The sequence below is a fragment of the Centropristis striata genome, chromosome 10 (genome assembly GCF_030273125.1).
Source record: "Centropristis striata isolate RG_2023a ecotype Rhode Island chromosome 10, C.striata_1.0, whole genome shotgun sequence".
NCBI lineage: Eukaryota > Metazoa > Chordata > Actinopteri > Perciformes > Serranidae > Centropristis > Centropristis striata.
The window spans coordinates 12,308,030-12,336,029 of record NC_081526.1 but is presented as its reverse complement, the minus strand read 5'-3'; the positions used below and the strand labels follow the sequence as shown (position 1 = coordinate 12,336,029).

The following is a 28,000-nucleotide window of genomic DNA, read 5'->3' as shown; positions in this document are numbered from 1 at the left end:
ACTTCCTGATAAAATGTCAACTTGACAAATGCTGCTTCTCGGTATGACTTGCTCTCTTTGTTCTAGCTCAATGTTGGTGAGCTGGTTTGACGTGTAGAAGGACAAAGACACCACCTGGTCCACATAACTGACTAGAATGTGAATAGTCAAGAGCCACATGGACCCATACATGCACACACACACACTCCATAGACAACATGTATATACCAAAACAATATCTTTTATTTGTAGTCCATCACCACAGCCCTGGTAGGCTATTCTGCACCAAAGCCAATGGAGAAACACATGACAAGCTTATACAATAGAGAAAAGAGAGGAAGTCAACTGGATGGTAAGCAGTACGTGTTTACATTTCTGCGTGTCTCGCTCTGGACACCACACCTGCCTTGCTAATTTTTTACCAGATCTACCTAGCTCTAGTTCTATAATACCTGGCATACCTGCTGCGGCATTCAGCCACTCCTGTCCCATTCTGCTGACCATTGGGGGGATTATTGCTGTGGGAATGATTATAACCCAGAGTCAACAAGAGAGTCAAAACAAAACAGGAACACAACAGGAACAAGAAGAACGCACATAGCACATCTGGGTATTAGCAGTATTATTTACGCTGGCGAAAAGTTGAGTCCTGAAAGTTTTGGAGCACCAAGTCAACTGTCATCGACAACTTGAAATGGACTGGGGATTATCATTGTGCTGCAAAGCTGCCAGGATCCTCCTCACACTTAATGTGTTGCTCTCAATGGTAAAAAATAGAGAAAGAAGACACTTTCTGCAGACGGTCCATGTTTGTGCTTTTTTAATAATACTATTATCTTAATGAGGTCATAGTTTGGTTTGTTATACACTGGAGTTACAAAGGAAATTAAAATAGACTAAAATTCGAATAGCCCACCAATGGTAAACAGTACAGTATTTTAGGGGGCGTTCCTCCCCCAATGAAAGTTGGGTAAGAGGAGTTGAGAGGTCACTGATAGAATGCCTATACATACAGACACATACATACATACCACACAAACATACAGTCTGTCAAGCACGCACACCCACTCTCACACGTATATACTGTACAGAAACAGTCAAAACAATGGAGCGAGAGACAAGATGGAGTTCCACTAAAGTCTTCACAAAGCACAAATTCTTCTTATTCCTTTCTCTTGTTCCATACCACTTTCATGACAAATTTGTTTTTTTAAATTTGAAAAAAGTAGACATATACTGTAGCATCTCCACGCTGACTTTGAGTTAGGTTGATTCCTCTTTGATGTCGAAATTCATCTTTATAGTCAGATAATCAAAAAACACAAGAACAGTTTTGCGAAATTGATGCACAACAATCCCATACATTCTGAAGTTCATGAGTCAAAATTAAATGTTCTTGTGGCAAAAGTACTCCAATCTGGGCCTGTCCGAGTCTCCATTGGAATAGTTCCCACAGGACATTACTAGGTGACTGGTTAGCTCCATTCTGTTCGTTTCTGGGTACATCCTCTCTCCTGTATTATACTTCCTTTACTTGAGTCCATCAGAGTTTTCTGAACACTCTTCTCACACAATCACCTTTACTCCATCCTTGTGTATTGTCCAAGAACATTCTACATACAAGGTTTCTGTTGGATTAGAACATTCCAGGGCCCGGACTGAACCCCATGTCCATGTCACGTGGCCTCATCTGACCCCCCATCATCATTGTCTGCTGTGGGGGGCCGCCCATGCCCTGCAGTGACATCATCATATTAGGTGAGCCACCAGGGCCTGGGTGGGCCATTTGTCTCCCCTGCATCATCCCCGGACCCCCAGGAGACATCATCCGGTGCTGGGGGCCCATCATGCCTTGGCCCATGAATCCTGGTGGCCGCATCGAGTTGTGGCCAGGGTTCCCCATTGGCATGTCTTGGGGGCCCATTCCCCCGCCAGGCCCCCCTGGCATCCCCATCCCCTGCATGGACATCCCCATCCTCGGTGGACCATCGCCCATCATGCCCTGCATGGGGAAGCCAGAGGGGTGTGGTGGTTTTCCCCCAGGGTTGTCTCCCCCACCTCGGGGGAAGTAAGACAGAGTCTGGCTGGGCTTCTCTGACGGGATTATCCTGGACAGGTCAAACTCGGGAATGCCGGAAGCTCCCGGCCGCATCACCTCATGAAGGTCTGCATCACTGAATCCACCTTGCATGTTGTTGAACTCTGGTCCTCCAGGGGTGTTGGGCTTGCACATACCCCCATCACCCCCTCCTCCGTGAGGCATGTTCCCCATCCGTCCTCCCATAGGTCCTGCTTCCCCCTGGAAGCCCATTGGGTGGCCAGGGAAACCTTGTGGACCAGGGCCGTTGTGCGGGGAAAAAGGGCCTTGCTGGGAAGGAGACTGGGTGAGGGGGTACGCCTGGCTTCGGTGAGGATAACCCATGCGTCCCTGGGCCATCATTTGGGGGTTTCCCATACCAGGGTCTTGGGGATTTGGTGGGATCATCATGCCATGAGGCATCATGCCTGGGCCCATATTAGGGGCATTGGGAGAGGGCATCTGTGGGGGCATGCCATGGGAGAGGGGCTGTGATCCCATTGGATTCATACCAAGCGGGCTGAGGGCAGACATGGGTCCAGCATTTCCAGGTCCCATCATACGTGGATTGCCTTGATGATTCATTGCCATACCTATATATGCAAGACACAAAGAAGTGATTATGTATTCATTACATGCACTTCTGAGGCAGATCAAATGAGGATTAGTATAAATATGGCCCAAGGTGGGTGGAATTGAAAGTTCAAATTAAACATCAAACAAAAGACATTTCGGATGCCTTACCATTATTGTTCACTGATGGCAGGTTCGGGGAGCGAGCAGGGGGCGAGTCGTCGTCAGAGCTGGCAACAGTCTTTATGGCATCGTGGTAAAGTGGGGTGGAGCTGGGCATTGCAAACTTGGACATGCGTGACATCATGATGGAGAGAGGATTCTGGGATAGAGTTGGCTCAGGGGGTATGGTGTATGGACTGCCAGACGGGACGTTGCCTGGGAGGGACATGGAGCCAGATGGAGCCCCTGATGAAGGAGGGGCTGAGGGAGGGCCGTTACCACCTAGAAGATGGCAAGATGAGAAAGAGAGGACATGACAAAGACATGAGAAATCTTAGCAGTTGAGACTTTTCATTTCCTGGCGGATTGTTTTTCATCTGTGATGATATGTAGCAATAGTGTGTAGTACTTAAGGCTCAGTGAGATCTAAATTCTTTGGCCACAAGAGGGAGCCACTGGACCATAGCCCACCCAACCCCACCCCTCATACAGATGTGTCAACTTGAATGAGAGATGCACTTGATAAATAAGCCTCTTCGTCTATATTATTTGAATGTTTCAGTTTTGGAGACTGATAATGATTTCAAAGAACTAAAAATGACAGATATTTTACATGTGGTATTAACAATCACTGAGATCAGAGGCTAACAATGCAATACTGATCAAATTCCACACTAAACCATTTACAAAAGACATCCCGATATTAACTAGATTCAATTTAAGAAAAATGCACTGAAAAAAAGACAGAGAATTAAATACTGAAAGAAGAAGCAGAGCAGAGGAGCTGCTGAACACACCAAATGGAAGAAATAGATTGTTATACCTTGCTCCATGCCCCCCATCATGTTTGGTGAGGTTATACTGAGGGGAGGCTTTCCACCCTGAGGTGGTACTCCAGGACTCTGCATGGGTGGTTTTGGTGAGGATGCCCATCCTGGAGAGGGGTTAGGAAGAGAAGGAGACCTCATATGAACAGGAGAGGCACCTGCTGATCCCATCATAGAGTGAGGGGATTTCATTGGTGCTGAAGCTGGAGGAGGTGGTGGGGCACTGGGGCCTGTGGGACCAGTGAGCATGCCAGCCAGTTGGGACGGTGTCTGGGGGGATTTAAGGTTTCCAGAGGGAGAGCCCATCATGGGGGACTGCACTTGCCTCAGAGGAGGGGACTTAAGTGGGTTGATACTGGGAGAGTTCCCCCCTCCTGCTTGGACATTCAGATCTGCTGGCTTGCGGCCCCTCTGACCTTGTGATGGGCCACCAGCAGGGGGGAGGTGGTTAATACGGCCATTACCTCCTGTTGGTGTAGATCTGTGCTCTGGACCAAAGGCTTGGTCTGCATGTGGACCCCTCATCCCTCCAGGACCCCCTGGGAAGGGCCGACCAGGCCCCATAGGAAAGTCTCCTGGCTGTGCCTGCTCAGGGAAGGGAGGACCCTGCATGGGCCGGCCTTGTGGACCCATGTTCTCAATTGGTGGTCCTCCACCTGCTCTCATTCTCATGATCTCTTCAGGACTCATATTCATGGAGGGATCTCTTAGCTTGGCAGGGTGCATATGAGGTCCTGGTCCAGGGCCAGGCCCCATGCCAAACTCAGGCCCCATTTCCCTTCCCCCCATTCCCTGGAGCCTAGAGGATGGACTCATAGGACCATCAACAGGCATTCTGGGAAACATGCCCATCCCATTACCAGGTTCCATTCCACCTCTTTGGTGCCCCATCATCCTTTGCATGTCCATCATCATTCCTGGGGGGATGCCCTTTTCTCCACCCATACCTTGGTGGAACATTGCTTCTTGGACTGACTGAGGATTAGGAAAACGCTCCCCACGACCCCCTGGACCAGCAAACATTCCCCCTGGTCCTCCAGGGAACCCTCGTGCATCTCCCATCCGGGGAGGCATGTCGTCAGGCCAGCCCATTCCAGGCCTTGGGGGTCCTTCCATCTCAGGATTCATCATACCAGAGAAAGCAGGCATCCTCTGCATATGGGGCATACCCCTGGGGCCAGGGCCAGGGCCCATGGCCATACGTTCCTGGTAATGCTCTGGCGGACCACCTGGTCCTCCCCACATCTCTCCTGGACCCATCTGGTAGGGAGGTGGGGGGCCTCGCATCATGCCACGTGGACCATGGGGGTGCATCATCATGTCTGGAGGAAGTGGCCGGTGTTGCATTTCTTGTTTCTTCCTCTTCTCTTCATAAAACTCCTGCTGTAGCTTCAACCAAGCCACTTGTTCTGGGGTCATCTGATCTCCATCTCCACAGCCCCCCGGGCCCCCCATATGGGCACCCATTTCATCTTGTGGAAACGGGGGCATGTCCCTGGGACCGTGGGGTGGACCGTGCGGTGGGCCAAAGGGTGGACCTTGTGGACGAGGTCCTCCTGGTCCACCTGGTGGTCCAAGGCTCTGAGACTGCGCCATCATAGCCTGAAGGGGCCCCTGCTCAGACCTACGCGGTGCACCATCAGGGCCTCCATCATGGGGTCCACCATGAGCCTGTGGGGGCCCAGGTTGTGGGGCATCACGATCATCTGGGAAAAGCATGCGCTGAATATCACGCAAGGTCTGCAGGGAGCGCTGGCGATGCTCCAACTGTTCTTGGGACAGACCCTCTGTGTTGGCCTCCATGTTTAAAAGCTCCTGGGCCAGCTGCTGCTGTTGTTGCTGCTGCTGGGGTGTTAGACCTGCTCCACCAGAGCCTCCACCCTGCCCTCCTTCACCTGCTGTCGGAGGGTTGAGGCCTGCCTCAGGTTGGGTGACAGGGGTCTGGTCAACTGGAGCTGTAGCGCTACTTGGGCTACTGCCGGGAAGATTTTTGGATTCCATGCCTGCCGAGGATGGTCCTTCCTGTGGAAGAACACCAGATTGGCTCCCTTGGTTTGAAGGCTGGGGTGGGGCTGGCTCTGCCATGCCAGGTAAGGACGGTTTGGATCCAGGCTGGTGGCTCTGATCTTGGGCATGGGACGGGGGTTGCTGGGGAGGCTTGGAGTCATTTCGGAGGGCGCTTGCTGCATTGTTCTATAACAAAGAGTGATAGAAATAGGACTTTAATGCAAAATGCTAGTGAAATTATATGTGTGTGTTTAAAAGAGCCTGTGTGTGTCCTTACCAGGAGGAGGTGAGCTTTGTCCTTGCTGTTGGAGATATTTTTCATGTGGAAGGCGATGATGTTTTCTGTATGGCCAGTTAGAACTGCATCAGCTGCCCTGAGGACAAGAAGGCAGACAGTCAGATATCAGTCATCAGACACAATAAATATATGTGTGTGTGTGTGTGTGTGTGTTGTGTGTTGTGTGTTGTGTGTGCTCATTTGAGAGACAGTGAGCCGGATGAATGAGTACTAGATGGGACCATGAAGGTAAAACCAAGGTCAACAGACTAAGCAAACTATTGCACGCACACACCTTCCACGGAGCATCCAAATCTTTGATCTCTAATTCCCAACAGAGTGTTAATCTAAGTGTATGCTCCCACTGAGAAACACACATGCTTGTGCAGATATACACAATGGATTTAGGCTATAACTGGGAAAGTTGGTGGAAGGAAGAGAAGGGGTGGGAAGCAAGTATATTTGTGCCATACACACAAACAGCTGCAACAAACATCAAAGACAACAACAGCCAGTGATGACTAGGGCACAGAGATATACAACATACTTCAGGCAATTGACATTGTTAGTAATTCCATTTAATTCTGAACTGCAATTCCACAAAGGGTTTCACTGTGGGTGTGTGTTTTGCTTATGTAAAAAAAAAGGTTCAAGTACAGAGATGATGATTTAATTAGCCTGTCTAAACACATTAATATATAAAATGTGTAGCGATGAGCTTTAACCATAAATACTAATCACTAATCATACCCAACACAAAGACTCCACATACATGTACAATATATGCACTTAAATACAAGATTTAAATGCCAAATTTTGGCTAGAGAAGGTAGTTTCTGAGCAACAACATAATAGCTGTGACAGATACAAATGGTTATTCTCAGCTTCCTTACTTGTTCGCCATCTCTGTTGTGAAGACATAAACAAGTTTTGTGCCTGGTTTCTGGCCACTAGCAGGTTCTGTTGTGGAGCTTTGGCCTCCCAGTGTATTGTGGGAGGGTGTGGAGGAGCGACTGAGTCCAGCATTGGAGGTAGAATGTGTGACCGAGTCCTGGGGCTTCACGTCACTGGAGTTGCAGTCTACGGAGAAACAACAGGGAAGACCGCGGCTTTAGGACCAGCACAGACCTATGGGAAATGTAGTTCTACTGAGGAGCTGTCATAAGTCAAGTTGATCAGCGGAGGGACTGCTATGCATGCTTGGATGCACACGTTAACACACTTACTGAAGAATCCTTTGTCATCTTCGTCACTTTCTCCCCCAGAGCACCAGTCAGCTCCACTGTACGGCTGCCTCCTCTCTGCCACACACATCCTCTTCACTCTGCTGCTGTCTGTACACAAACACACACACAGGGCTTGGGTTTATCAGCAAAAGTGACAATGGAGTGCACAGTATATTTTTCAACGTGTCTAACTGTTGCCTTCTCTTGACTAACAAAATATAAAGAGCTATATGAAAACAGTACTTTTCTAAATAAGTTATGCGGTGGTTCATGCCATTTCATCCTTTAAACAGTGCTGAAAATCTGATAAACGGCCTCTGCAGGAAATATGTGTATTTTTTCTAGATGAACAAAACTGATGCACTGCAAATGTGACACTGTTTGAGCACTGTCTGTACTCTATCTTGAGCAGATACGTTTAGTAGCAAGCCATCATCAAGAAACTTATAAACCTTACACACCTACCTTAGTACTACTTTTTTAATCATTCTGTTGAGAATAAACACATTTAAAATAGTCTCAGCAATTTAAATTGACCGACTCCTGCACTTCACATGACCGATCCTAGTTTTCTGCCGGACATTAGATGTTCAGAAAATGATGAGTACTGGCTCCCACGGTTCTTACCTTTTTCCTCGCTAGTGGGAGTGCCGCCCTCTGGTTGTTCAAACGACTCCACTGAGGTGCTTCTCTCCCTTTTCACTTTAACCTTGGAGCTTGGGCCAGAGGTCAGCCCCTGGCCGTTCTTCAGCCCCATGCCCCCTGCCACATTCTGAGCCCCTTTGGACCCCAGCGTCTTGGGGTCGCAGGGTGAGGGCTGTGATTGGCTACCAGTGCTCCCTGGTTTACCCTGATTGGGCATTTTAGAGTCCATCTGGGTGGCAGTGGAGGGGGACATGACGGGAGGTGAGCGTACCATGGCCTCCGTCTTAGGTTTAGGGCTGACAGAGGAGGAAAAAAAGAGATCAGAGGCACAATTAACGGAGAGAGAAGAATGAAAGGAAAATATGATTGTTCTTTTTGGCCTTTTTTCTTTGTAACTGTGAAAGACAATGCCATTATGGCATCTTGTATATGGTCCTTGAACTGTATATTAGGCTGTAGGTAGTGGGAATTCCTTGTGTACAGCTAAACCTGAAGGAACAGACTGTAGAGTCACAGGCCATCTACAAATGACTGTTGCTTACTAGCTATGAGAACAGTTCAGTTCAGGCAAGCAGGACACATCCAACTGGCAGAGAACTTCCCTACCACACCCTAATCTCTTTCTCTGTCTCCCTCATTCACACACACACATACACACACGCACACACACACGCACACGCACTCCCTTGTACAAGTAGCATTAAACAAATGCCAACATGTCTAAAAAGCACAGCCGCAGCCTAGCACACTGTATGTACATTCACACAGACACACAGCTAGTAGAAAAAGAAGGCAAAGCCAGAATTTTGGCAGTCCAGACAGCTGTTTCCAGAGGCTCCAGAACCATGAGTCAGCAGGGAAAACTTCCAACCTCAGTGTACTCCCTGACCCTAAAACAGCTCTGGATCACGCATCAAGACCTTCCAGGTAAAGAAATGGAGCAGAGAAGTGGATTGTAGATCTGCTCTACACCTAACCTACACTTGTTCACATGGGTAAAAACCAAAGTGGCATGCTTACTAGAGTCTGTTGAGCCCATATTCATATTAATACACATTCAACATTATTAAATAGAAAGTATAATATTTCTATTTATCAGTGCATTTGTGTGTGTGTGTGTGTGTGTGTGTGTGTGTGTGTTAGAAACTGAGAGGGAATTAATTCAATCAAAAGAAAACGAAATGGCTTAATCTATAATTAGGATATTGGCCTAAACTTTTATGGATTTTTTCAAATTCTTTGGGGCAATTTTTTCCCCTTGGATCATATTTCACAGTGCCATTTTAGAGGAGATATCTTAGAGAATTTTTGCCCTTTTGCATCCATATTCTGACACTGCATGCTCAGGTTTGTGTCACTTTCATTAGTCATCATATACCATATACACACTCAGTAACAACTTGCCAAGGCTGTACGAGAGCTAGCACCAACACTTTAAAACAAGAAGGTCTCAGCCTCAGACCTTTGTGTGTGAAGACTTACACAGGTTTCCTTTAGTTTGTTTTTGTTTTGTTTTTTATTTACACAGTAAAACATTCAAAACTTGCATATTAAAATAAAGCCTTAAACTACTGACTAAGCCACTGGCTTTAGACATAGTTGCACACTTTACTTAAATAGTTGGGATGGGTCACATTTCCCTGCAGAGATAAAATAAAAGTATGGAGAAAAATACTGCTGTAAGGCCTTGGCTGAAGTTTCCTGTAGACTTCTGATTAGCTTTTTCAAAATCCAAAACTCAGCACATTAGACGCTTTGCAACTGGCGAGATACGAGAGTTTCACAACATACCAAACACTGGGATGAGGGAAGCACTGATCACTCTGCCACCAGTAATATCAGCCAAAAGACTGCTTAACTTGGCATCTGTACTTGGCTGGATGGCACAAAATATTATTATTATTATTATTTATTTTTTTTTACAGAAAATGGTTCCATACATTACAGTAGCCTTGGTGTTTCGGTTTTTTCAATTCATTCTGTTCTGAACAGAGGGTTGAGTGTTTGTATTTGTTCTCTCTTTCCAACTGTTAATAAACACTGGCAGCTAATGTTTATTCATTTTTGATAATGTGAGATGATTTTTTTTTAAAAATAGGTTTATGTATTGGACACAAGCTTGCTGCCTCTTTATATGTAACTGATGTAAGAAGATATGAGTGAGTACTTCAGTCATCAGCTCTTAGTGGTACATAACAATGTCCAAGATGTAAACTTGATTTAGTGTCACCGACAACAACAATGTTATGCATCCATAAAAACAATCTGTTAAACACGGTGCAGTTGAAACTTAACTTCTGCTTGCGGTGCAGTTGTGCTGCTGCTCACAGAGAGTCTGCATTCAATTCATAATTTTAATCAACATTCAGATCAGTGTTTGGCTGATTAGGCTATTAAAACAATCACCAGGATCTCACACGCACATACATATATATGTACACACACCAGCTTACTGACAATAACCATCACAACCCTCCATAACTGCATCACAGCACTGGCCCTGCAGGTGGTCAGTGTGAGAGTCTACTCACCTCTGCGTGTTGGTGGACGGGGAGTTCTTTAGCCTATTGGAGTGCATTGATGGGGCTCCCAGGACTACAGAACAGGGTGGAGTGATGAGCTGGTGAGGACTGCCGCTGTGTGAGAGAGGCGCTTTTGCGCGCACGTTCCTTGAGCCAGGAACAGGATTCCCGATATTGGAGAGATTTCCCCGACCGTCCTTTGCCTCCTCTCGCTCTTTCTTCCCTCGCTCCTTCTTGTTGAAATGTGTCGCTGCTGTACCTGCCGCCGCTGGCCTCTCCTCTTGGACCTCCAACATTCTCTCTATGTCCTTGTCTGTGAAGGTGTGTTTGTGCGTGCCTGTGTGTATGTGTATGTGTGTGTGTGTGTGTGTGTGTGTGTGTGTGTGTGTGTGTGTGTGTGTGTGTGTGAGAATGTGTGTAAAAACAATAACAATAGTCCAGGAGTCTTTTCTTGTTCGGAGTGTATTTCTGAAACTCCCCCAAGGGGGCTTTCACGGGCCCTCGGGCACACTGTTGAGAGAGGAGAGAGGAAAACGAAGAGTTAACAAAACTGGGGAAAAAACGGCCACAGACTGAACAAACTTTAAGCAACACTCCACCCAAAATCTTTTTGTATCAATCTACTGGTGCAGGCTTGAAAGGTGGTTATTAAACGTTGGTCATTTTCTCTTTTCACAGTGGCTTTGGTCAGCTTTAAATCATGTCAGCAGGGAACGGACTCACTTTTTGACGTGTCACAGTAGTGAACACAGAAATGATCAGAACAACATTAATTACATGCATACTTCAATGGAACCATTGTTAATGTTATTTCCAGTGCATATGGTGTATAAAAAGGCTCATGGTACTTCTCAAAACTCTCCTGCAGCATTTTATTCAATGTATTTATCTATTTTCTTTTCAATGATGTGTTCAAGTATGACAGAAGCTAATGGCACAGCCTGAATCAGTGTATTGAGCCATATTTAGCCAAAAAAAATTTGAAAAAAAAGTGTTTGTAACATACTACCACCTCTCAACACTAAACTGAGTTTCACACATCTAGACAGGACAAAACAGCATGTGAAGTGTATGGGGCTGTGTCTAATTGCATTTTTTTAAATATTCACAGCCTTTACTGAGGTTTTTGACTGAAGCTTAATATATGATGTCATATTTTATTAAAAATCCATGAATGCAATCAATAATTGGAGTACAAAATTGTGTTGGTGTATGATAAAAAAAAAAAAAAACAACATAGCTCATTAGTTTCATAAACATTTGTAATGTATCGCAGCAAACTAATTTTTGAACAGTGTGAAAATGTTTTTGAAAGTCTGGACGCCAACAAATATGGATTGAAGCAGAATATTTCATTGGATAAAATATGTTGTAAATTTTGGAAATCTTTTTTTCCAATACATTTTTTCTTTTGGACTACACCATTCTGTAGTTATTGGAAATGTTTGGGTCATGGGAATGAAACTCTACAAACAGGAATAACAATATGAATGTAGCTTAATCTTTATCTGGACCTGTGCAAAAATTAGGAATAAAAAATAGAAAGAAAAAAAAGTCAAAAAAGCTGTGCAGCAATCCAGTGCTGAGTTAGAATTTGATTGTCAACTTTATGAATGAAGATTCAAACTATTGATAAAGCCCTAATAATGCTCATGTGTACATGTCAGCCAGTAAGTTACAAGAAATTGCAGCAGAGAAATGCCAAGGAGATTAATGCTTTTTCTATTTTAAAAAATTATATCTAAAAGATCTTTGTGGAAAATACCCATTTATATTGTTCATGTAAAAAGATGACTATTGACTGATACCATTATTCAGTTTTTAACCACTTTCGACCTAAAATCATCCAAAATTCAACATCCGTGAGGCTATTCTTTGACACTTAAGACTCTTCGTGTGATACCATGTTAACTTCATAAATACCAGCATTACTTTGTGACTGTTGCAGACAGTGAAGTAGCTGTGGTGGTGTGGAAGAGGTCGTACTGTGGTCCAAACTAACCACTGTGTGTTTCTGTTCCTGCGTGTGCTGAGCATGAGAACTGCATGAGAATCCTGTTCGAGAGAGCGGCCCAGTCAGTCAGATTACATTGTCATCCTGAAAATATTTAGGAGCTCTTCCAAAACACTCAACATTGTAACTGGCTCCAGAGTTCCCCCGGGGAGAAGGAGGTGGAGTGTTTGGTGGGGGTTAAGGGGGAGGGGGTGTCACTGGGAACCAGACAAATATACTAACTCCTGCTACAGCAGCAACACTCGTCTCTCGCTGGTCTACAGGAGAGTGATTTACAGCTATCAGGGCACACAGATCACTACTGCACACGAGCAGAGGCTGACTTCTCCTCAGGGACACAGAGGGGGAAGCGCAGAGGAGCATTGTGTATCCAAATGACACTATTAGACTAAAATAAAAATACACTATCTACTGATATTTATGTCAGAATTGCTAGAAAGACCTCTATTCTGGCGTTTCCATTTTGCAACACAACATTTGATACATAAATATGGAAGTAGAGACCACAACACACAATTATACGCAAGTATTTCTGCAGCACACAGAAATTTCTCACAAGGGCTCAACTATAGACTTGATATACACATTCACAAGTTTAAATTTTGGATCTAAATATTATCAGCCGAACAGACATTTCCTACCAACATCACATCAGTAGTTGTTGTTAGAGTTGGGGTTTTGTTTGGGCAGACTTTCGATTTAGGGAAGGAAGAAAATGTGTGAAGGAGGGCGAGACGATAAAGTGGCAAAAGCAGAGACGTGGTTTTAGTTTGCTACTGACTGTAATTTGCTCATCAAAGTGAAGCACTGACTTGCGTAAGTCACAGTGGAAAAGACCTGCCAGACAGTCCCGCTGAACCAAAACACTCAATAGTAACAGTCAAGATTTTATGCTTAAGCCAAAAAAAGGAAAAGCAAAATGGATCGTGTGGACAAAACTCCTAACCTATTACAAGACACATTTGACAAGTGGGAATTTAATGACACACACATCATAATCAAACTTTCATTTGTCAAAAGTGATTTACAATAAATTATTTCAGTTGTCATAAAAATAGGAAATCAAGCATTTTTAGTGTGAACTTCCCTCTAAAACAACTAAAAGTGTTTTCAGTTCTAATATGCATTATGTAATAAGAGTGCAATACAGTGTTTTAAAATTAAACATCATGGGTGTCGGTGCGAACCATATGTACAGGGTATGTTTTAAATAAACATGCTATCCAATCACGTTTGAGGATAAAAATGTCCATAACTATTCCGAACAGCTACATTAAATGGTAAGGCAAAGAAGTCTGCCATAAAAAGGGCCAAGATGCAATACTTGCTTAATAAAGGGACAGGGACACACACTTTTAGGATCCCCTCCATCTTGGCTCACTGAGAAAACTTCAGTCAATGACAGCCAAGTGGGGTCAACCACACTCCTTTTGCTATTGGTTGAGGTTGCAACTTTGTTTTGTTAACAAAATTGAACTTCACGTGATGCGAAGATGCAAATTAGCTTTGCCAACAAGGGCAAATGTTTCTATTAGCTCGCATAGAATGGAAGTGAAGCAAGATTCGGCAATGTTAATATCACGCATGTGTTCCCTTGGTGGCATTAAGGTGTTCTACTCATTTGTCCATACAAAACTGACAAAGATTTTCTTCAATATTATATGATTTGTAGGTCTGGGCATCTTGCAGCACCACAATGCTTCATTAAGAATGGTATTTTGACACATTTGACAAATACTGCAGCCCCTGCAATTTTGATATTGCATGAGTCCATATTGTGCTTCCAATAAAAAAAATGTATTAATTGTGTAAAAACTGTCAGACCCAAAAAAAACCTCTATTCCAGCATCAGACAGCTGTAGGGGAGAGGTGTAAAGATGCAGTTTGACCATCTAAATGCTGCTTTGTTTGAAGCATAATGGCATGGGGTTTCTAGGTGTAGTTAAAGGCGAGTTTTCAGCCTGCTCTGGTTGGATGTGGGTGGGCAGTGATTTTGCTGTCCTGAATCAAGAGAAGAGATTTTTCCTCCACTGTGAGTACAGAGACGAGCCTTGACCAAGATAATGTCCCACAGGGGCCTTGAGTCATGGCGGCCCGTTTGAGTCCATTGGAAAATGTATTCAGTTTGCTAAAGGAGATCTCATTTTACAGTATCAAAGAACCGGCCTCCTCCTTCACTCAGCCCTAACTGGCACGTATGCCCTCAAGGGTTGTTATCTAAACCTAAACCCCAATCATACACAAACGCGTGTAATGCGAGTATGTACACTCATACAGACGCAAACAGCAGGACCTGTCAATCACCTGTTCCCTCCAATCGCACGCTAACGAGACACTAATTGGGGAGCTTGCTGACATGACTGTCATAAGGAACGCGCTAACACACACACACTCTCATCAGGTGTGCACACTGCAACCCACTGCGTGTGCACACACACTCACACAAACGCACAACAAAACACCGTAGAGGTAATCACTGAGATTTCTCTTCTTCTATCTCCAGTAAAGAGGCTGAACTGTCTATCACAGCACACACGGGGAGTTGCAGTGCATGCAAGTTAATGGGAAAACAGTATAATGAGGCTCTAAAAATGAGCTTCTTGCCTCTGATATAAATATGAGGTTCCACATGAAAAGAGGGCAGAAAATAGTTCAATTCAATTAGATTTGGGTTTTCCAATGCGGGTGGCACTAAAGGGGAGCATTTCATTTCATGCTTATGTAACAGTCATCGTACGCTGGCTGAGCGCAGTGTAGAGACTAGAGTAGACCTTCCCTGCTACGTCACCCAAATTCTTGTGAAGGGGAGATGGGAGCCGTTATACCAGTAGAGTATCCACTGGTAGGGGGGGATTTAAAGGTGTGTGAATAAGAGGAGAAGATCCATGACCTTGCTGCCAACCCAGCCCACTGGATTAAATTTTAACGCAACAATACTAAAAAGACATTATTCTGAAAAGATGAGGGGGGGAAAAAACACACAAGTGCAAACACACACACACAAACTCCTTTCCTCATCTCAGCCCTGCTGTTGGCTGTAAAAGGACCTGCTGATGTTTCAGCCTTATTTATGCAAATCCCATTTTGCAGTTCAGTCACAATGGAGTATTGCTCTCTCTTTCTCGCTCTCTAGCTCCCCGACGCGCTCTCCGTCTGCTCGGCCTCCATCTCAAGAATTTCTTTAGTCCATTATTTGTTTAGGCCAATATCAGACACATTATTTCCACCTCTCCTCGCAGTTTTCTGCAAGAATATACAAAAATGCACAGCCATCAGCAAGGAACCGTGCAGTCTGAAGAAGCAGCAGCCAGCTCTCTCGCTCAGAAAAGCCTTTCCATCTCCGTACACAGAGGCACATCGTACATGCACCCAATTTTCAAATGAAATTACCACGTATGAAGTCTCAAGTCAAAGCTTTGTCACAAAAAACAAATAAAAAAGGGTTTATAGGGCTGGTAGTCAAGTAATAGATCAAATTATGCCGCAAATTCATTTCTGAAAATGCATTTTGAGGCCAACTATTTTAAAAAAATCTTTCAAGAGAATAGAATCAATACAAATCTAAAGCAAGACAAGTAACTTTTGTTAAAGGAAGCCACAGGTGGTAATTATCAAATAATGGCACATAGATATTTGGTACTATCTCAAATATACTCCTGAGCCAATGCTTTAATGTGACAGTGTCTTGAGAGCAAAAGTCTTCCCAAAAGTTACTACAGTGTGTGTTTGCCTCCCGTTTTACTCTTGTGGTATGAATCAAGCATTTTACCTGAGGAGAGTCTAAGGACGTAAAACGTCATGAATAACCTGAGTGCAACTGTTTGACAGTGTGCTGGATATGTTGGTAATTCATCCGACGCACCTGTATATAAACTTCCTGGAGTGCAAGAATTCTGTATTAATTCTTGATAAAAAACAACCAATGTTTTTCTTTCAATCATGAACCCATAAAATGACTCATGAAAGTCAGCAAACATTGGCAACAGGTTGTACCCGAACACATGTAAACACCAAAAAAACAAAAAAGTGAGTTGAATAGAGGACAGGTTTGTTTTATCGTTTATGATTGATCTTGTGCTACTTCTTTATTCTTAATTTGCAGAGGCTAGCTTTAAATTAATTACCAATAAACCTATGAACTGATCCAGTACAGATATCGCGCCAATATTGACATTTTGTTTTACAACGTTGGGAAAGCAACATTAACAGTCAAGCCCAATGTTGTCTTACATATAAAGAAATGATCCCATTTGCTTCCACACAGTGACACATGCAGCTTATTAATTTAACACTGGCATTGGACTGGTACTCTTTTTCTGCCGATACCGAAAGCCCAGGGATCAATATTAGAACGGAAAAAGTCAAATTGGTGCGTTTTTTGGCTAAAACATATCACTGAGAGGCCAATAGGAGTATGATATAAATACTGTCTTAATTCTGCGGTCTTAAATTAAGTAAAAAGTTTGTTTTTTTCCTTTTCCATAACCAGTTTCCTTACTACAATTTGTTCCCACGCATTCCTGTTTGGCTGCTAGTAAAGTGGTAACTAACTGCAGACAGAACTGAATTAACTCTATTTAAAGATAGTGCAAAAAGACCTCTGCTGCCCTTAGAGCAAAGATCTGTTGGATATCTCACAGTACCCTGGCTGAGGAGACACCTGCGTGCTCACCTGTTGAGGTGGTGGCTCCCTGAAAGCACTATCCCAACATGCCACACCCTGCAGATAGCACTCATGACTCACACTTGGTACATACAGAATGTGAGGAATGATAAGTGTCACTAAAGATAGAGCTGTGACGCCACCCATGTAGCATTTGACATAATTCATCTACCATGACAGGAACAAGGACTCTCACACATGAACAGCTCTCACACACAAGTATGACTGAACACCAAACCGCACAAATATTTACAATACAATGAACATTCCCTCCTTCTCTAAACTCTTAGCTTCTCCCAGAGAACAATAGCTACACATCTTCATCTGTTTCCACCCAGGCGTTCTCTTCTGCTCACCTGAGTATGTTTTAGTCTTTCCCCCTCACTCACTCTGTAATGCACAGTACCAGCTGTCTCTCCGCAGGTTTGTCTGTCCTGCATTTGTACAACAACTCTCACTCCCCCATCCTCAGCGCATCTTTCCTCTGGTCCGCAGACGATGCCCCTCCATCCCCAGGGAGGCGACATGTGTGTAATGTCACATTTTGTCATATCATATCGTGGTGACAGAAGCCTCGCCGTGTCCATCACAATGATGGAAGTGGCAATGAAAACAGGAGGATGGGAAAGGGGCATGATACAGATTTACCCGTAAGGAGGAGGGGGGTTTATTACACAAGTCGCTCTCTTCACAGAGTGTGCGGGTGGGTGTCTGTGTCGGAGATAGATACACACACACAGACAGACAGACACACACACACACACACACACACACACACACACACACAGCTGACTCACTAGTGACACATCTGCTGGCGTAGCCTGGGCACAGTGCCATGTGTGGCGGCCAGCTCCAGCAGCAGGACTGGCACTCAGCACTCCGGCCTGCTCTGATCTCCGTCTCACACACTTCACCCTGCACTTCCATCTCTGTCCATCTGCCCTGCATCTCTGGATCTTTGGCTAAGTGGGTGTGTCTTGCTTACACACACACACACACACACACACACGCACACACACACTCACCTCTCTACTCAATACAAGACAAAGAGACTGGATAACTGGCAACAATGTACCATTATTTCTCGAACAATACAAGCGTGGGTGCAAATTAAAGGTGTGCCAGTATCAAATGCTTACCAGTATCAAAGCTTACGGGACAATCACTGTGGTCAATAATGTAATGGTAAAAAGTACATGGTAACACCAAATTTACCTTGGATATTGAGACATAACAAACACACAGTAAAGAGTAAATTATAACTTCTGGACCCTCCAAAACCATTGACACAAAATACAATTAATAACAGTATTTATTCAAGAAGGTTGGTTTGTCAATTTCAGACAATTGACTGCAAATGACTTTAAATTCTCTCCTTCACTAGCAGCAGATGTGTGAGCAATGAGAGCCAAAATGAAAAATCATGAGCAGAGCTGAAGCTGACCCATGAACACCAACACCTACGCAATGTGCGCAATCTTGAGGCAGCAAGATTTCCTCTTTATCAGGCAAATGAAACCATGCTCTCTTTCACTTAACATTACAACTTTGCACCCACAAACTTCAATGCACATCAATAGGTTGTGAATTTTACCATAGCAAAGAGTCAGCCTCACTGTCCTACTGGGTAGCAGTTGGGTTTTCTGCCTGTAATTAATCAGACCCAAGTTGTCCAGATTTGAATTAGATTCAGTCTAATTGGGTCCAGGTGAAAGTTCATGGGTCAACATGGCTAATACACAAAAGGATCCTAGCCAATTGCAGAAATACGTGTCATTTAAGGTGAGACAAAATTCTTTTAGACTACAGCTGCTTGTTGATTGGTGACATATCATGCAGCACTACTATTATGTGTCAGTGGCCTCTATTTGGGTCTGTTAGAGTCAACCACATCTTGGATATGGTCCTCCTAAGGTCTAGTCTAATCTCTCAGATGGTTGCCTTTGTATATTAATTTATACACATCGAGTCAAGGCAGGTTTTCCTCAGGCTCAAAATTTTAATCTTAATTTAAGAGATAAATTCAAGCACTTTCGAGGTACCTACACTAAAAATGTCCAGTTCCTGTTACTATAATTGCTACTATAAATGGATTTGCAAAAAAAAGCAGATGGCCGTTGCTCATGAGGCTGTGGAGCAGAACAGAGAAACACCCTTCTATCTCTTGCTCCGTGTGTGGTGTGAGGCGCCAGGAGATGACGAACAAATATGACGACGGGATTGTTTCATTGCAAATATGAAAAGAATTTTCTTATTTCATGAGTGATCGTGTAGATGAAACACCGCATTATGTTAAAAATCAAGCATTTTCCAAGGATTAACTGAAATGAAGCGTATCCCTCACCTTGAATATATAACCTGTTAAATTAAGCATTTTCCAAACGTTCAAGGCCTTGACGACTTCTAGTAGAAATACTCTTCCTTTCTCCGATTTGTGACTAAAATGAAAAGCCAAACAGAACTCCATTTGCTTGAGAGACACTCTGCTGCCCTCTGTGCAGACCCCGTCTTTCCGCCCTTCCCTTGACCATGCTCTCTGGTCCGTGACTCCCTCCCTCTATCCTGATGGTCGCTCCCACACTCTGGCCACATTCCTCCCTTGTTCATGCTGGGAGGACGTCTCCCTGTGGCTAAAAGCATTGTGGGAAATCCCAACGGCCAGGCCCTTCAGCGGCCAAGCAGACCATTGAGGTAATGTGTAAAGGAGGCTTGCGTTCCCCGCTTGCTGGTCAAAAGGCACTTCTAGCAGGCCACTTTCAATTACATTACACACTTACACATGAGTGTCATTAATGTCTTGAAAATGAACCTCAAAACAAACAGCACAGAAACATCAAATACCCACTTTAGAAGCGGCAGTTAATACAACCCACACTGTGCAGAACCTCCATTTATAGCAGTAAGAACGTTAGGCGGGAAAGGAATGAAATTTTAAGACGTGCAGCCCAGAATATTTTTTTTCCTCTTTGTTCATTACAAATCACTACGCAACAGAAACAAAGTGACTTCTCAACCTGTCAGACCATGTGATACAGTTCAGGCATCTCCGCTGACCTGGCATGACATCAAACAAGCATAAACATATTTTACTCAAAGCAGAACACTCACAAACACACAGAGTATACAATGCATGCGCCGTCTCCTCTCCTATCGTACAACAAAATTAGCACTCTGGAGAGAATATGAGCCAGATCCTGTCCCTGAATTACCCCAGTTTGCACTTGTGTGTCATTCTCATGGAATTTTAAATACACTGGCTAAGACCTGCCCAATTAGATATACAGACACAGAGCAATATACGTGCACATACTCATTCTATTGCAAATGGAATCACCCACATGCGGCAGTAGTTAGCTGTCCTAATAATGTCGGAGATGCACTGAAAACTGCTCGACAAGTTTTATGACATCTGTTGTTCCCCTGAGTCTTAAGCTTGCGTGCCTCTGAAACTATGAATGCTCTGCAAAAAGACGTCTACCCAGCTTTTACCCACATGCTAATATGTTGAATGTATACAGTCGTAGAATCCTAATATAACAGACATACTGAACTTTCTTTGTTACTCCTAACACCTTATCTTCTCAGGTGAGGAGATGAAAATGATGTTACACTCTCTTTGTTGCAACGCCTCTCATACAGTTGTGTGGCTGTAGTAGCTACTCTCAAAGCTTGGATAGGAGAGAATATTTGGGCTTTTTTATACTGCAATTAAAACTCTAGAATCAACATTTTTGCTCTGTATCTTTGAAACATATGATTGCTTTATGCTCAGGGTGGGTTAAACTGGTTGAGAGGCACGGAAACACATTGGACAACACATTATTTTAATTACATCAATATTGATAACACCACAATTGTTTGCAAACAAAATAAACTATGGTAGTAAAACAACCAACATACACACACCTCTATAACACACTGCTTCCAATATTTCAAAAAGTAACCGGAAAACACCCCTAATTCTATCAAACCACAATATTCATAATTGTTGTTCTTAAGGAATTACAACAGATGTTAGCATGTTAATATTAGTACCTTGACACATATATTGTGAGGTGCCTGTACATCAAAATAACTTCAAATAGTCATTAATTAATAAATACACAGTTGGTAGTTTAATGTGTAAACAAACCGCTACTGTGTACCCTATAAAATGTTGCTTATTTTCCTCACAAACGCATGTGAAAGAGTAGCAAAGACTTCCTGCAAAGCTGACAGAGCAGTCAAAGAACACTTGATAATGAAGATTTGTCACAGCTGATGGATGCTTATCACTGGCTCGTAAAATTAGCAAACTGATTTCAAATTAAAAACCAAGCTCTTTGAATTGTGTCACATGCATCAAGTTTTATGGTAAATTGACAAATGGCAGAGAATCAGGAATCTAATCATCTTTCTACTGGAGAGCACATGGGCAAAAATTATTTGGAAAAAACAAAAAAACCCAGGAGGTGTAGTGGCCAAAATCCTAATTCAAACACTAGAGCCTGATTGCAGTTTGCTCTCTAAACGTCTGCTGGTTACCTCTGCCAAGGAAGTTATGTTTTTGGTTTCGGTGTGTGTGTTTGTCTGTCTGAAACAGCAATCAATGGGTTGTTTAAACGCCCTGAGCAATAAAAAACAACACATCTTGTTTGTAGCATCCATGTTGTTTGCACATTTTGACTTAAAGCTCGTAAACACACTGGAGTCAGAAGAACAGTAACCCAACTCGGGAAATAGAACCATGGAGCACGTGAATCCTCTGGCCTTGGAGGAGGTCTCCACTCTCCAAGTGCCAGCCTAGTTATTATCATGTCTCTGTGCTACATTAAACAAGGCTAACAAGTGACAGTCCTTCAGGTAGCTGGACGTCAGCCTTGCTGGCAGCTTTTATCATAGATAGGGTGAATGCGGGTCACCGTGCCCCCCAGGTTTCACCTGAGAGCAGCACTGTTTGAGAGGACCCCTCCCCTCAGGCCAGGAGCAGCAGCATGTCTGTGCAGTAACTGTCAATCACAGCGGACAAACATGAAAGCAGAATTATAGGTACATTCTGACTCAGACAGACACGTCCCTGAGGATCAGGTATGGGCAACAATCCCACCACACATCCACATAGACAGAGACCTCCTACACTTTAAAGATCTGCTAGTTGAAAAAACACATTCATATTTATAGCTGGAACAGTTTGGAAAGGCAAACTAAGCTGTAAAGACCTACTACTAGAAGTTGGTTCTGAAAGCCCTAAAAAGATTTGTTTTAAAATGACAGCCCCGTGTAGCCAATTTCCTTTATTATTACAATTTATCTTTATAACGCTTCCATGTGATGACTGCTCTATATTGGTCAGTGTAGGATTTCAACAAATGAATAAATAAAGAAAACAACTGATGCACTTATTCTTCTACTTGCCGAAATTGCTGTTCGCCATGACTGCCTATAAATTATGTAATAGATATTCCTGTCATTTAATCTATCAAAAGTATTAAACAATAGTTTAACACTGTGTGCTGAAAATGGTGTTAAACAGGAGTTTGTGCTTCTTAAAGAACAGAATTTATTGAACACTGATTTTTAGTTGTTTTAACACTACCATAACATCCATCCAATTTCAATCCCTGTTTTTGCTCTCTAAACTGTAAATCATACATTTTATTTTATTGTCTTCTATTTTATCTTATTTTATCCTGCGTTTTATTGTTATTGGTCCAATCTTGCTTCTACAATTTGTAGCTTGGTGTTTCACAAGTGCTAAATAATATTCTTAGAGATGCTCCGATTCCACTTTTTCTCTCTCTAGAACTAATTCTGATCCCTAAACTCCTGTCATCTGTTGACTAGAACTAATTAAATTATATTAATTGAATTGTGTAGAAGCTTTATAAAACCGTGCGGTCAAACTTTGATATCGAAAAATTATAGAAATGTTGTTTAACGTGGATTGGTCACATCTGGCCAATACCTGGGTTATCGCTATAGGTGCCAATACTGATTCCATGTGCCGGATCACTATTTGTTAGACAATGAAGACCTGATAACTGCCCATTATGACTACTGGCAGGGAAAATTGACAATATTTGCGCATATTTTATGCCTCTCTGCCTACAATTTCAAAGCTCCATTTATGCCCTGTTAAAGCTAGTAGTATTTAGCCATCTTCTACGAACTACGGAATACAAAATTGTTTTCTGTAAAGCTATAATTTCTTGGGTCTATGAAACAAATGCAGTTTGTAAATGCTCTTTTTGTGTATTATACTGACATCTGAGATCATAGAGCTTTCTTGGAGTAAAATTAGAGCACTTTTAATGTAATTTCAAGGCCCTAAACCAGAGATTTTCAGACTATTATAGCCTTGCTATTAGGAAAAATAAAGCTCACTAAATTCCTTTTTGAGACAACGGGAGACAAATAAATATGAGGACAGGTTTGTTTCATTACAAATGTTAAGATATTTTGTTTTCAAGGAGTATATTCGGATTCGAACATATTCCTAACCTTGGTAACGTAACTTTCAAGACTTTGAACGAGCCCTGTAACATTTTATGTTCAACCACCAAAATTAACTGCACAGGATTGCACATGATGGTTTTATGTACAGTCGTTTAGTAATGAAGAATTTTAGTTTCCCTTGTTTTACAGAGATAATTAAAAACCACTAAAAACTCCTTAACAAGTTGAATGTAAGCTTGCAGAGCTACGATGGTTACAAACGTAATAGTATTCTCCTGCTCCAAGGGGAATACTAGATAATTACTGTGCTATAGAGGCCTGACTATTGTAAAAGTCATTCAGCTGATTAAGTCTAAGTTCCTAAAGTAACTGTGAATGGTTGTCTTACCTAGAACACCAAGTAAATGGGAAGTTGATGCTTTTTTGCTTAATGTAAATACTCTTTAGTTTATGAGCAAACCGGACAATAAAAGAGATCATAATGAGGCAGCGGAGTGAAAATAAACATTTCGAGCAGCAGAAAAAACGGACACACTTGGGTTTGATCTACTGTATGAACAGGGAGGGGAGCATCCTGCCACCCACTGCACATGCGATGAGACAAACCGCCTCTCCCAACACATCCCTCCATGTCATACACAACACAAGCCTTGCAAGTTTTAATTAGAAAACCCATGAAGCAAACAAATGCACAGAAACATGAGAGGCCAATACACAGAGGAGAAAAATAAATCCTTTGCCGCTTTACATCAATATCCATTTCCCTTCGTCCTTCACCTCACTGTGGTTTTTGGTTAACACGCTTCGGATTAGATAGCAGATAAATAAACATTGTGGACAGCGTTCTCAGGGAGAGCGCCCTGACCGTGTTGTGTCCTCAGCATGTGCAGATCAGAGAATGAGACCAAACATCGCACTGATAGTCCAGAGCAGTGAGGTCCTTTTCCTCAAGCCGCTTCCCCCGATCATCAAGAGTGGCTGCAGAGGGCTCACCCGCTCTACAATTCAAGGCCTCTCTCATCAGACTGCAGCTATCAGTGTAGGCACATCCATAGATAAATGTCAAAGAGATAGTGACTGATGTTAGGAAGAGCCTGTGCCTGGCTTGTTACTGTTGCATCAGAGCAGTGTTAAGCTATCAAGTTATGACACCGGTTAGTCTTTGAGTGCAGGACACAAGTGTTTGCTGCCAGGTTTAAAAACAGAAACAACATTATAGTCAGGAGAATGTGTGAAATGTTCCTGAAGAAAACAGATATATTTTTTATTATTCTTTACCGAGTGCTACATATGGTGGAAACAACAAACGCTTGCTATATTGCTACACCATGGCGGAGTCCAAAATCACTCCTCTCTAGGGCCTTCATGTAGAAACTCTATAGCGAAGTGGTAAATTGAGCTCTTCGACACTAAATATTCTTCATTTTGCATCAACACTGAAAAGTGTGGTGTCGCATGGCTGATAATTGCACACATATATATATATACATATTTATATATTGTGGGATTGTTGGCAGATAGTACTGCTTTGTTTCATTCCATTGTGGGATTTTGTGAGGACACGATATGTATAGTAGATAAATTCAGACACTCAAGTGGCTCACTGTAAATATACTGAGGGTTAGTACAGCTTTTTAAGAATACAATTCAAGCACTTTTAAGGCACCTAAACCGAAAATGTCCAGACTTTCGTACCCTTTATTATTACATTTAAACTGTTAATTTAAAAGCAACTGCGGAAAAATTGCAACATTTACCCAATCTAGCTCCAATCTCGTATTAGACGCACGGAGACAACAAACAAATGTATTGACAGGAGCATTTCATTTGTAGTAAAAGATTTTTAGGTTAAATGAGTGATTGTGTCGATGAAATAGCGGATTGTGTTGAAAATCGGGCATTTTTCAAGGAATATATTCAAATTCAAGCATATTCCTGACCTTGAAAACATAGTAGTTAAAATTAAGCATTTTCTAAACTTTCAGTACTTTGTACAAACCCTGTGTGCTGCACTATATAGTAAGTATGGGGTGATTTCAGATAAGTTCCTGCCGTGACTTATGCTACTTGCTTCCTGGCATTTCTACAGTTATGCTTACAGAGAAGTGAAGCGATGAAAAAATGGGGATGAGAAAACAGCATTTATGTGCAGTCTGTCATGGATGTGTGCGTTTGAGAACAGGGGAGATGTGTACGTATGAAAGAAACTCTGTGATAAAGTGTGGAGGAGAAGGAAAAAAAAAAGGCAAGAGTTGAGCTGGGTTACCTCAGAAGCCCCCCTGCCCTTTCAGCAGGGCCTCATATGGAGAACCAGGCCTCAGGTCCCCTGGGCACTGATGTCTGCTCTCCACTCGACTCCTCCCAGCAGTCAGCCACGGAGGCTGTGCAGGAACCTGGCCCACTCACGACACCTTACAGCCACAAGTCATTCACACCTGGAACAGAGGGAGACAACTTTGCTCATCGGGCGAAGCACAAACAAGCAAATGGCAAGGAAAAGCACTCAGTCACTCGTGTTGACAAGACCAACATGTAGCAAACACATAACCAGTGCAAAGCTTGGGTCATTAGGGGCAACAGTAGCAGTGTATACTCGCCTTTTTTAACCCAGACACTCATTTATACTTCAGTTATCGACCGGTGTATACATCAGGGACTACAAAACAGCGTATGATACTCTACCAAGAACTTCCCTGCTTCCTCCTACTCCAAATATCAACTGTTGGATTGAAAAAGCTACTTTTTTACACGTCAATAAAACAAGAAAAATATTCTAGAAGTAGTGAATAACGGAAAGATTAATATGAAACCGTCTTAAGACTATGCAACAGATACACATCCGTGGCAGACAGCAGTGTTGCCTAGCAATTCAAGAGACCAGAGTCCTAATAGGAAGGTCTGCGGTTCAATCTCAGCAACTGGCAGATATGCTTCAAACGGTCCTTGGACAAGACATTGAGCCCCTACCTGCTAACTCAGGGGTCGTTCTGGATAACAGCATCAGATAAAGGACTCGAAAGAAGTCAAACTGCAACAAAACACAAAAGCTGCTGAGATTTTCTCTTTATAATTATGATGTAGAAATCATAGAATTAAGACATGGGGCTGGATGTGCATTTACTGGAAATGTATACTTGAGTCTTGCAAAATGTGTAATAAAAAGGAAAATAAATTACACTTGCTGAAACTCATGAAAGGTAAAAAGTCAAGACTTTATTCTTCAGGGGACTAAATTCCCCAAATTACGAGCTTTCAGTTGTCTTTTGCTTAACTTTTTAACACTAAAGGACCTGTGGATTTTTTCACTCATAAGTCAAGTTCTTTTTTTTTTTTTTTTAATGAAAAAAGATTGGTAAAACTAAAACACTGAACACATTCTTTGCCATGTTTAGCTCCCTTGGTCTTGCCAAGGTAACACAGCACAATGCCCCACAAGTTACTCACAAACGGGCCTACTCGAGGAAGTCGTCCTAAAATACACTCAGGCATCTACAAACCTAAAACTCTGCAAATAAACGTAAAGCACACAACAACTACAGAGACTAGACTTCCCCCCTGAAATCTCAGCGCCTCACTGGACAACTCTTGGCGGACAAAGTAATTCCATGGCGCTTGAAACTCCAGGAACTTTTTTTCTTTTTCCTAAAAGAAGTTGTTCCTGTTTCGCCAGAGAACTGGGGGGGAAGGGAGGACTTCAGCACTTGCATTCATGGAGCGTCGGCCAGCGCAAACAAAGTCTTCCCCGAAGAGGGAGGCACTGGACGGCGGCTGAGAGCGAGAACAACGACGTCGGCCACAAGCACACACAAAAAAAACACACACGAAATGAGATTCATTTTAGGGCTTTGTCTGCTAATAAAACAATCCAGGCCCTCCTTAGGCAAACGTTCATTTTCAAGTTCTGCTAGCTCCGTTAACAATGTAACAATTAAATCGCTCGGCAGATGATAGGGCTGGCCGACACAATCAGCAGCCGAGGCCTATAATCTCGCTACGCGTTTATAAATCTTATCAAACACATTTTAATAAAGGAAATACAATACCAGCGGTGTGGTACTCCCGAAGAATGCAGAACATGCATGCTGCATTGTATCCTTTTTTCATTTTCACGAAGCACGGGCGGTCCTCCAGTATAATGGGGTAAAAACCAATATTTCTCCGCGGGTTTTACACCATGCCGAAAACATCGTGAATAATCCGCTTTTGGTGCGCTGGAAAAATCGGCATTTACGGTTGAAAGGGTGCTCACTGTCTGCCAGGGCCAGACACGACGTGGGTTTGCTCGCCAGCCTTCGGGGACAGAGGCAGAGAAGAACGGATACCGGAGTGTGATGTCCCCGGGAGGAGGACCCGCGTGTGCCCGTTGCCAGGAGGCGAGCTGTGGTACCGACACTTTCCACCTGGATTTGAGAAAAGGAGCACTCACCTGGAATGTTGGCTTAATTTCCGTTTTCCTCAAACGACGGATTCATACCGTACACTAATCAAATCACAACATTATCACGGGAACATTATAAAATAGAAATATGTCTCCCCCCTTTCGCCCGAGCTTTCCAGTGGTCCTACTCCATTACATCCCAGTCAAGATTTCCT

At 43.1% G+C, this 28,000-nt stretch overlaps 1 protein-coding gene across 2 annotated transcripts; it reads right to left on the bottom strand.

Moving 5' to 3' along the window:
• Positions 1-200: 200 nt before the first annotated feature.
• On the bottom strand, positions 201-28,000 carry bcl9 (BCL9 transcription coactivator). Of its 2 annotated transcripts, none has more exons than XM_059342290.1 (10): positions 27,834-28,000; positions 25,674-25,842; positions 10,305-10,805; positions 7,756-8,069; positions 7,129-7,236; positions 6,796-6,982; positions 5,903-5,999; positions 3,615-5,811; positions 2,801-3,073; positions 201-2,649 (listed from the first exon to the last, which is right to left on the bottom strand). In XM_059342290.1, the coding sequence occupies exons 3-10, from the start codon at positions 10,589-10,591 to the stop codon at positions 1,616-1,618; spliced, it is 4,497 nt and encodes a 1,498-aa protein (XP_059198273.1). In that variant the 5' UTR covers positions 10,592-10,805; positions 25,674-25,842; positions 27,834-28,000; the 3' UTR covers positions 201-1,615. The 2 variants fall into 2 exon arrangements, with proteins under 2 accessions (XP_059198273.1, XP_059198272.1); XM_059342289.1 differs by lacking the exon at positions 27,834-28,000 and adding an exon at positions 27,451-27,825.